General features: G+C 39.3%; 1 protein-coding gene across 1 annotated transcript; it reads right to left on the minus strand.

Annotated features, from left to right (window-relative positions):
* Positions 1 to 221: 221 nt before the first annotated feature.
* Positions 222 to 9,206, minus strand: CENPS (centromere protein S). The gene is made up of 5 exons (XM_081955523.1): positions 9,088 to 9,206; positions 7,600 to 7,723; positions 6,265 to 6,298; positions 4,704 to 4,770; positions 222 to 539 (listed from the first exon to the last, which is right to left on the minus strand). The coding sequence occupies exons 1-5, from the start codon at positions 9,103 to 9,105 to the stop codon at positions 384 to 386; spliced, it is 399 nt and encodes a 132-aa protein (XP_081811649.1). The 5' UTR covers positions 9,106 to 9,206; the 3' UTR covers positions 222 to 383.
* Between the last annotated feature and the right edge of the window lie 2,241 nt (positions 9,207 to 11,447).

Consider the following 11,447-nt stretch of genomic DNA (forward strand, 5'->3'; position numbering starts at 1 on the left):
TTACATGTCCAATTTCCAGCTGCCAACTTTTCTTCCTAGGAAAATTAAGTACAGTGTAAAGCTCTGAAAATTTGCTCTTATGATTTCCAAATATTTTGTCCAGTGAGAACTATATGTGCCTTTTGCTGTTTATAAGGTATACAATCATCATTCTTCAGGTCGACCTCTCTCATCTTAAATAACTCATTCCCAGAATCATCCAAGTTCCCTATTAAGGTATATTTCTCTTTTCCCAATGTTTATTGCTTTTATTTTCCAAATACACTGTGCTTATTTAAATTTTTTAAAAAAATAGAATTGTAATCGAGGCAAGGTGACACTGAGGATCTGGGCTTCATAATGAATGTGAGAAATCCCCATCTTGACCCAAGCAAAAGTGAGTTTTATGCCATGTTGGAATCTTCATTCTCGATTGCCACAGGTTCTTCAAGCTCATTCGAATTTCTTCCTCCTTTCTTAGCAGATTTCTTCTTCTTTTTCTCTTTTTGTTCCAGGTTATTCAAAGAAAGCTCATCACTCTTCTGAGTAATATACTTCAACTAGAAATACAGAGAATGTCATCAGTCACCTATTAGTGGCATAGGTTCACCAGGCAGCCGGTGAAACACACAGCAATACACAAATACATCCAGTGTACAGATAAACATGAAGATCTGTAGGCAGGTTGACATCCAGTGGTTCCTCAACCTGGACTAATGCAAAGTCTAATAAAACAGCAACTAACTGCTCGTGGTAATAGATAGCAAGCTGTGATAAAAAAAAATCTATTGGATATATCAATTATTAAATCTCTGGCTACAAATGCGTGCCTTGAAAAGTCAATGCTGTTTAATTGTTTCTCCCACCCAATCCAAGCAGAGTTATAACAGTTAACACGTATCAAATTCAAGTATCTTTTTTCTACAAAAAAAGAGAGAGAAAGGAATGTTTTCCTCCATTCATTTTTATCTACCAATGCATCTACTGGTTGATTTTAGTCAGACTTTTCATTTGTTTTGTAACGTTCATCCAAGGTAGGAAGGACGGTAGATCAGCCTGCACGCAAATTTACTGTATAACTCTTTCCCCACCTTTAATTGATTCAATTTGTTGCAAGATGATTTTAAACGGTTATTAGATAGTAGTAGGAGACCTGTTCATAACACGAAGAGCCCAATTTGATCCCCAGCAATTAAAAAGGGCTAACTGGCAGATGACATGTCGGGCAATGTGTAACCATAATGAAACCACAATGTTGAACATTCTCCATCATCAGCCTTGCTGGCTAAGAAAAAAGAAGATGAGATTTCAGCAATCCTTGAACTTGTGACCTGAGTTGGTTTAAGGCATTTTCCTAATTGTAAATATGCTTATGTCCTCTTCAGATATGGTGGCTAACTGTTGCTCAATTCATTTTTGACAAGAGGAAAAAAAAAAAAACCAGACCTACCGAGATTAGCAAATTACATATGTGCTAAGTGTGAGCCAGGAGTGTTTATAGGAATTTGGTTCAATTTATGACTCCCACGTATAGCCCAATCCATACACTTCAAAGCAAAATAAATCTCATTTGTTTTTGCCAGTTTTACTGATAAATCTGTTGTTAGGATGACTGCATCTTGTTTCAATTTTCTTCTGTATAAAAAACAGCTTATTGGAGCCATTTGGTCCTTGACAACACATATATTTTTTTTCCTCCTTTTACATTACTCCTGTTTTATAGCATCTATAGCTTATCTTCCATTTTCAATTTATTTGCTGTACAAATGAATGATGGGGCAAGTGCAAATGAGTTCTATCAGGATATAATGTGCCACTATATTCTCAACAAAATTTAGCTTTAAATAGAATAGTCCAATCAAAGGAGGGTGACTGAAATAGCAATTCTATAGAAAGAATGGTGTCCTAATTTGTTCTCCATAATTCCTCCAACTTTACTAAGTTACCTTTCAATTGGAGTAGGTAAGGAGAGGAGGAAGATGAGGAGGAAGGCTCAAATGTTACTTGATCCTCCAGAGATTCTGGTACAGGTGGTCCTTGCCTTACAACCATCCATTTAATGACCATTTGAAGTTACAACGGCACTGAAAATTGACTTATCACCATTTTTCACATTTACAATTGTTGTAGCATCCTCATGGTGGTGTGTTCAAAATTTGGATGCTTGGCAACTGGCATGCACTTCTGAGCGTTGCAGTGTCCTGGGGTCATGTGATCAGGTTTTGCGACCTTCTGACAAACAAAGTCAATGGGGAAGCCAGATTCACTTAGCAACCGTGTTACTAATTTAACAAAGGTTCACTTTGCAACTTTGGAAAGAAAAATGGTAGCACCACAGGATGATGTTCTTTTAAACCCGTCCTGATTAGCAACTGATTGATTAGTACATTTTGGGTTCACTTGTGGTCCTAACTCAAGGACTACCTGACTATTTTTCTTCTCTGATATTCTACTGGCCCAAATTCTTTGTAAGAAAGGAATCCATCCACTACAAACAAGACTTTGGTACAGTTGTAATCCTGGAGCACTGGGATAGCTATTTTGCTCTTCCGTTCGACATTCAGTTAAATTGCTCTGCAGCTGTTGGTTCAAGGACACACAAGTCAGCCGAACGCTTCAGCCCCACCCTCTCCCTGCCTTTCGAAAATAGCTAAGTATTGCATGGTGAGGAAGCAGAGAAGTGCGCCCTGCTGGGATTTAAAATTAGCAGAAACAATGGCTCTGTTCCTTTGAAGCTGAAGATCGACTTTAAATAAAAGAGGGACTGCATGTATCAGTAGCTGATAGGGCAGCTTATAGACAATGCATAATAGACATGCTAGAGAAATGCCAGAGACGCCTTTGTGCTCACCAGCCAACTTGACAATCTGCAGCGAAATGTAAGTCTCCCACGTTCACTCCCAAACATAAACACCACCCATAACCAGGTACTATCAAAGGCATCAAAGCAGGACTATTTGTAGTGCTTTATTTTGGGGTGGGGGGGGGTGTTATGAGAATTAGGGCTGTGTGCTACAAAACAAAAACAGAAACACAAGAAACTACTGACTTTGCATTTGCATTTCTAAGCAGGTGGAAAGTGAGAAGCAAGGCACCCATCTCTGGAAGGGACTGAAGGGTTAACTTTGCAGCCACCCAGCAGCCAATTCTGGCGGAGCCGAAAGTCACCGTTCTTCAAATAAAGTGAAGTCCGAGGGAAATTCCAGGATGAAAAGCAGAATTTACTCCTGAAGTTTAATTACCTGGCTTATGTGTCAACTGAGAGGCCTTCTACATTTATAAATTGCTGTTACAAGAGAGGGAACCTTGTGCTTTTCAGTAAGAATTAACATTACAGGGTCACTATCATAATCTGAGCTTAAAGCAGAACGTCAGAAAGTAAGCCACTTGTATTCCATGGCTGTTTCTAAAGCCCAGGATGGCCAGGAGTAAGACATGAGAAAAGAGGCTTTTCTTCTTAAAGCTACAGCATCATAAAAGTAACGGGCACAGGAATTTCCAAACTACTGTTTGCAGTGTTCAGTGCACTACAGGGAAAAGTACATTGTGTGGTGACAGCCCTTTCAGACTGTAATACAGTTTAAGTTCTTGTATGTGTAAACCTGCAATGCAGTGGTTCTCAACCTGTGGGTTGGGACCCCTTTCACAGGGGTCGCCTAAGACCATCGGAAAACACATTTTTTCGGTGGTCTTAGGAACCAAGACACCAATTTTATGGTTGGGGGTCACCACAACCTGAGGAACTGTATTAAAGGGTCGCGGCATTGGGAAGGTAGAGAACCATTGCTGTAAAGTGCTGCTAGCTTTTACAATGTTGTGGCTTTCAGCCGGATTTCCAACTGTTCTGATATCAAAAAAACAGCCCCTAATATTTTGAGACCATCGCACTCACTAATGCTGTTCTTGTTCTCCAAAGCTATGTTAGTAACTTCCAGAATTTGAGAAGCAATGTAGCAGTTCAATCAATTAAATTCATGATGCAAAGAAGTTCCTGTATAGATATGTCCCCTAGGACAAGTGGCCTGTGTGTATAGCCATGTATGTGTGTGTATGAAACAGGCAAAATGACAAATGCAGCATTACAATTGTCACAAAGAGTTAGAACTTTAATTACAATGCTGCAACCACCATCTTGCCTGTTTTCTCCCTTCTGTGGAGATGCCACTGCCTAAAGGTACTGGGAAGCAATTGTTTTTATGACACTTGTATTGGCCTATGGGTACTTCTACTCTACAGATAGTCCTCAACTTACAACACTTCATTTAGTGGCCATTCAAAGTGGCAACAGCACTGAAAAAAAGTGATGTAGGATCATTTTTACACTAATGTCCGTTGCGGGATCAAAATTCCAACACGTGGCAAATGACTCGTATTTATGACGGTTGCAGTGACCGGCGATCAAGTGATCACCTCTCACAAACAAAGTCAGTGGGGAAGCCAGATTCATTTAATAACTGCTACTAACTTAACAATGCCAGTGATTCACTTAACAACTGTGCCGAAAGGTTGTAAAATGGGGCTAAACTCACTTAACACCTGATGGGCTCCGTTTCGGTTGTAAGTTGAGGACTACCTGTATTCTGTCAAATATACTGGCAGCCAGCCTCCGTAAACTAGCATGCCATCACCATCCAAGCAGCCTCCATCATTTAGAAGAAACATTAACAGTAAACAAGGCTTTCCAAGTGAAACCACAGATACAAAAGGGAAGGGTCCCATCTCACCAATGAGTTACTCCTCCGAGCCAAAAGTTTCACATCTTCAACATTCACTGTACTCCGCTTTCCGTGCCTATGAGAAGGAGGAAGTGATCAGGTTAGGAGGAGATTTCAGGAAAATTGTCTAACCTTAAAATCTTTTGATCGAAAAAGTCGCTTGAGTATAAATCATTCAAACTTTTTCTACAGCTGCTAGGTACATTAACAAAGTGAATGTTATTACGCAGTGACAAGTAGATTGTATTGAAATGCTTTGTCCAGCTTTTGGGATTCCTCCACCCCCCCTTCCCTGCAGTTTGCTGAGGAAGGCCCCTGATTTTGCCAGCCTTCCTAGACCTCTTTTCAAGACTAAATTGACAATTTGTCTATCAAGCTTTGAATGATAAATAGCAGGGACATTTTGTTCCTTCCGTTTTGATGTTTATCAATGTAAAATGAAATGTTCCCTTGGCAACTGATACACTGTGGAGAAAGTTATCAAATTACCTCTGTGCTACAGCAATTTTCATTGATAATAGGAAACTGACTGCATTACTTTGTAATTCTGTAATTGTATTCTATATACAAGAAACATTGTTTGAACCAAGGGAAGGGCAGGCCTTGAAATATTTCCTGTGCAATAGTGCAATGTTTCATCTGATCTCCCCATGGTTCTTGAGACTCTAAAATAAAATTATGATAAATGGAAGCGAGGGGGTAGAGAAGGAGAGAATTATCTCAGCAAACTCGGGGGGGGGGAGGGCATCCCAAAAGCTGGACGAAGATACCACTAGATATGAAAAACCAGGTTCTTTGTGCGTCATTCAAGTCCGGCTTGATTTATATATTAACACACTTGCCCATTATATAAAGACATTGATTCAGAAGTGCAATGTGCAAAATGAAAATTGACTTTCATTAACCCAGAAAAATGGACACAAAAGTAAAATGTAAGTGGAATGAGATAAGGGGAGGGGGAATGCAATTATGACTAGCTAAAAACAGATACTGCAAGGAGAGATCTGATTTTGTGTCAGTCTCATGTTTTTAGACAAAAAAAAAACCCAGATGTACAATTTTTCTACCAGTGGCAGATAGAAGAGAGCAATAGAAAAAGCTAGGCAAATATAAGAGGAGGCATTGAGGAGGACAGGTCTCAACCTGGCAAGAAGATTAGATTACAACACCTTCCGACCCAAACATCATCCAGTTACTTCATTAAGCCTATGGAATATTTTGCTGCTAAAATCTGTATACTTCTAATATAATATAAAAGCATGCTCTCTGTCTGTTCCATTAGCTAGCACCCATCTCAGTCCACCCTTTTTTTCAAGAGCTTGGCGCCAGATACACAAGTAATTTAACACAGTTATTAAATAAAATATGAATTAATGCAGTGAAATAAGAGTCCCAGAATTCATTTTAGAACATCCTTGCTAAAACCCAGCTGCTTGAAAGCAAGAGGCTAAGAGGGTATGTAGATATGACACTTAATAGAAAACAAAAGAAACATATTTTTCTATTTGTCTTATCAGACAAAGATACACACTGATTATTGTTAAGTATTACCTCTTTCCAGAGTACTTACTTGGCAAACATTTCAAGGTCCTTTGCAAAAAATTCTGAAAGGGGAAAATTAAAAGTATCTTTAAATGTTTTCACTTGAAAAGGAGAGCCAATTTCAACACAAAAAGTTATAGGTAAATCATCACTGTTTAATGTAACCTAGCTTCCAAAATTATCATAAACAGATTTATTTGTAAACAGCCCCAGCTTGTTATTTAGGCGGGGATGAAAACTACATTGGTTATAGAATAGCAGTTTTGTAAGCTAAAGAAAGATATAGTAAAACATTCCAGAAAAAATAAAAGCAATTGATCAAGGGTAACAGGATTAACGAAAGGAAAAGAAATATACCCATAAGAATAAATATTCTGAGCTAAAATTCTGGATCTTATTAAACAAATACTTCAAAGTGCACAGGGGGATGAACATAGGCACGTATCTAGAACTCCTTAAAACATCTGCACCCTTTTGGATTTCACTATTGCAAATGTTAGATTTGCACTGCTATGTGTTCCAAAGCATGTTTTAAGATCAAATCCGCAATCTGGGAGGAGTATGTGACAAAATGTACACGATGACATCACACAAATGTATATGATGACTTTACACAAATGCCATGATTTCCCTCTTTGTGTCAGACATCTGGACACAAATACGTACATACCAGTAGTCCGGTATCAGGGGTGGGTTCCTGCCAGTTCTAACCTCTTCTATAGAAAAGGTTCCACAAATCTACAGTGCCGTTTAGAACCGGTTCCAGCTCCCCTCCCCTCGGTCCGTCCACACATCAAGATGAAGAGCGAGAGGAGGAATTCTGGGAGTTGAAGTCCACAAGTCTTAAAGCTGTCAAGTTTGAACACCCCAGAGGTTTTTTTTCTAAACGGTTAGGGGTGCAAAGGTCTTGTAACTTGTCAGCTTTAAGACTTGCGTGCTTCAAATGCCAGAGTTCCTGAGCCAATATTTTGGTTGCTAAGCAAGAGCGTTGCTAAGTGAGTTTCACATTTTACAAGTTGGCCATGCCCACCCAGTCACATGGCTGGCAAGCCACTCCCATCTGGTCACATGGCCAGCAAGACACTCCCACCCAGCCACATGGCTGGCAAGCCACTCCCACAAAGCAGGCCACACCTACCGAAGAGGTTCTAAAAGTTTTGAAACCCACCACTGTCCTGTATGGATCTGAAGCCCCTTCTTTGCCACTGGTAAAGACATCTAGGTTACAACTGCTCTCTGGTTTTAACTGATTTTGCTGAAGGATCTGTGCATTTGCTCTAGTTTTACTAAGGTTATCTCCAAGCTTATTCCCAGTTTGGTTTTAAAGGAATACTACAAATACTGAAAAGATAAGGAAAAGTACCGCATTGTCTAAAGGTGATCTCAGAAATAGCTGCAATGGTCTGTCTGCTAAACTGAATGTTTTTATCTTCAGCAACTTCCTGGCACAGACAAGCAACAGTGTAATGAAAAGCCGCTTTCAACCTCTAGGAAAAACATAGTTAAGGAGAAAAAGTTACAAAGTTATTATTTTACACACTGGTGTGTGTAACATATTATATACCAGGTCTTCAAACTAACTCAATAAACTCAATACAAAATAAATCAATGAAGTATGATTGCCAAGCTGAGGTTTGGGGATACCCAAAGTGATCAGGAATTTTGGGTGATTTCATATCCCCTTTCGACATGGTACAATGGCATCCATATCTGTTTCCTAAATCCAAGCTGGATTTTCAATTTTTCAGAAAAATCAGCATTTTTTTTACAAGTTTCCTAACTGCCTTGCCTTGTGTAAAATATTTGAAAACAGTGTGTGTGTGTGTGTGTTTACATGTGTATGTTTACATATGTGCATATATAGAATAGAATAGAATAGAATAGAGGATAGGATAGAATTCTTTATTGGCCAAGTGTGATTGGACACACAAGGAATTTGTCATTCATATACAGTATATACATATGTATGTACACAAACGCACACACACAAACACAGTATTTTTGGTATATCCATAAAAAGTGAGGTTTCCCAGATTCAATATATTACGTAATGACATTCAATATTCAATATTTATATTGTTTCTATTCTGCCTCTGACACTTGCTTGCCTCTGGTTTGCAAGTGAAACAGTAGTCTTTATTATCACTTCCTTTTAAATTTGTCTGAAACGGTATAGGGTTTCCTGCCTAGGCAGGGGGTTGGACTAGAAGACCTCCAAGGTCCCTTCCAACTCTACTATTGTATTGTGTTGTATTATTTACTCATTTGAGGCCCTGCCTTTGAACATGCTTAAAAGTATAGCAGCGTTTTCTCTTTACAAAAAAATAAATAATATAGGGTGCCAGGCCTAATAAAGGCTCACTCTGTGTTTATACAATACAGTGTGTGCATCTCTCTGTTTATATTTATGTATAAGTGAAAGGGGAAAAACTGTCGCTCCAACCACTCTCATTCCCCGATATTCCGTCCCCAAAGCACTCTGTACATGCTCAAGGGACATGCCCAGTTTCCCTCCGGAAACTCCCCAAAGGCAGGCCCTCTGCACATGCTCAGAGACCTCGTCCACCACCAGCAACAATGCTTCCTCCTCCCCACCCCCATTCCCCGGTCTCGTGGAATACTTCAACAGCCCAAGACACGGCGCTCTACACGTGCTCAGAGGCACTGCGTCTCATTTCCCCCTCAGGTCCGGCAAACTCCCTCACGGCCGCGGCGCATTAAACAATAAAAGTTAAGCGGGAAGCGAGAGAGAAAAAGCCTCAGCGGAGAATTTCAGCCCGGGGACCCTCTGCACATGCTCAGGGGCGCCCTTTGCCGGGAGTGGGAGGGGAGGAGAAAGGAGGGGGGGTACCTGCGCCTCAGCTTCCATGGCGACCAAAATGGCGGCGTTTCCCGCCTTTTTTTCCGCCTCAGGCGGCGTTGCTGAGGGGCGGGGCGAGAGGCGGAGCCGCCAAGCGCAGTCTCCGCCCCGAGAAGAGCGGCCACGCCTCCAACCGGGTGCTTTCAAGTGTCGCGCCTATAAGCCCCATGAGGATGGAGGAGGATGGGGCTAGTAGTCCCGCTGCAAAAAGCAGCGGCGAGGGGGGGGGAGTTGGGGTAGAGGGAGGGGAGGGAAAGGGGTCTGAGCTGGCCTGAAAACGACGTGAAATGGAAATAAGTGTGTATTTAAATAACAGGTAACAAAGTAAGAGGATTGGAAGGGACCTTGGAGGTCCTCTAGTCCAACCCCCTGCTCAAGCAAAAGACCCCATGTCATTTCAGACAAAGGGTTGTCCAATCTCTTCTTTAGAATAAAATAGGATAGAATAGGGAATGGAATAGAAAAGGAATAGAATATAATAGGGCAGGGGTGTCCAAACTTGGGAACTTTAAGACTTGTGGACTTCAACTCCCAGAATTCCCCAGCCAGCATGGCTGGCTGGGGAATTCTGGGAGTTGAAGTCCACAAATCTTAAAGTTCCCAAGTTTGGACACCCCTGGAATAGGGAATGGAAAAGAAAAGGAATAAAATAGAATAGAAAAGGAATAGAATAGGGAATGGAATGGAATACTATTGTATTATTGTATTGAATAGAATAGGGAATGGATTAGAAAAGGTATAGAATAGAATAGGGAATGGAATAGAAAAGGAATAGAATAGGGAATGGAAAAGAAAAGGAATAAAATAGAATAGAAAAGGAATAGAATAGGGAATTGAATGGAATAGAAAAGGAATAAAAGAATAGAATAGAATAGGGAATGGAATAGAATAGGGAATGGAATAGAAAAGGAATAGAACAGAATAGGGAATGGAATAGAATAGAAAAGGAGTAGAATAGAACAGAATGGAATAGAAAAGGAATAAAATAAAATAAAATAGAATAGAATAGGGAATGGAAAAGAAAAGGAATCGAATAGAATACGGAATGGATTAGAAAAGGAATAGAATAGAATAGAATAGAATAGGGAATGGAAAAGAAAAGGAATAAAATAGAATAGAAAAGGAATAGAACAGAATAGGGAATGGAATGGAATAGAATAGAATATTGAATAGAATAGAACAGAATAGGGAATGCAATAGAATAGAATAGAATAAGGAATGGAATGGTATAGAACAGAATAGAATTCTTTATTGGCCAAATGTGGTTGGACACACAAGGAATTTGCCTTTGGTGCATATGCTCTCAGTTTACATAAAAGAAAAGATAATGTAGAATTGAATACAAACCAAATGGTAGGAGAAAATAAAAAGGATGGAAGTGTAAATGAAGTATAAAAGATAGATTGCAAAGGAAAGAATATGAAACGTACATTCCCTTTCGCATTGTTTCATAATCCTTTCTTAATCTTTTCCTTTACTTTCTTTTTTTATCCTTTTACAGACACTTTCCTCCTTTATATTTTCTTGCATCTAAAAGATGCAATATACTCTAAAAGAGTATAGACTACGAAAAGATGTAAAGTAAAATAAAAAAAAGAATTAAAAATGTAAATGAAATAAAGTGTAAAGAATAAAAATGCATGGCAAATAAAGTAAAATCCAAAGGATAAAGGTGTATATATATATGAATGCAGAAGTAAACAATATAAAATAAAATTTGCTTTTCCTTAATTCCCCCCCCCCAATTTGCTCCCAGTGTAGTCTTTGCCAGTCTCCCTCTTAAATAAAGCCAAATAATTCCTTTTAATAGGATGAACAGTCAAAAAGAAGATAGAAAAACTGAAGGCAAATCTAGTAGCCCAGAATCTGCTATTTTGTGGGATTGTTTTCTTTTTAATTTATTTATTATTTTGTATGTTTTTTAAAATAAATGTTGGATGAGGAACCTGTATATTTGAAGCATGTTACTATTAGGAATAGTAATGTTATCAGTATTATTATTTTTTTCAAGAAACCTGATTCCTATTTTTTAAATTTTTCTTGGACGGTCACATCCAAGCAAAATACGGGTAGCAATATGTGCCCCATCACTCTTGGCTACCTCTGGCAATAAAAGGGGAACTGTACTCCAAGACGAAAGAGAATAAAAGGGCAATTTGGGGGCTGAAGACCAGATAACAGCATCAGATACACTAATTGATATACTAATAAACGGATACGCTAATAAATAAGCCAGCCAGGGATGGAGGGGCAAACCCCATCATCCCTGCCCCTTTGCCCAGCTTTAATTCTTGCTTCTGTAGATCAAGGGTTACTTCCAAACTGCTATAATCTCACAGGGAACAAAAGAG

Source organism: Natrix helvetica (assembly GCF_964273705.1).
Source record: "Natrix helvetica genome assembly, chromosome: 5".
Lineage (NCBI taxonomy): Eukaryota > Metazoa > Chordata > Lepidosauria > Squamata > Natricidae > Natrix > Natrix helvetica.

Bases quoted from the DNA above. Each gene is read 5' to 3' on its own strand.
- CENPS (XM_081955523.1), bottom strand. The intron at 6,299-7,599 runs GTACTTTTCCTT...TTCCCCTTTCAG, and splicing joins GATCACCTTTAGACAATGCG to AATTTTTTGCAAAGGACCTT. The intron at 4,771-6,264 runs GTAAGTACTCTG...TCCTTCTCATAG, and splicing joins GACCTTGAAATGTTTGCCAA to GCACGGAAAGCGGAGTACAG.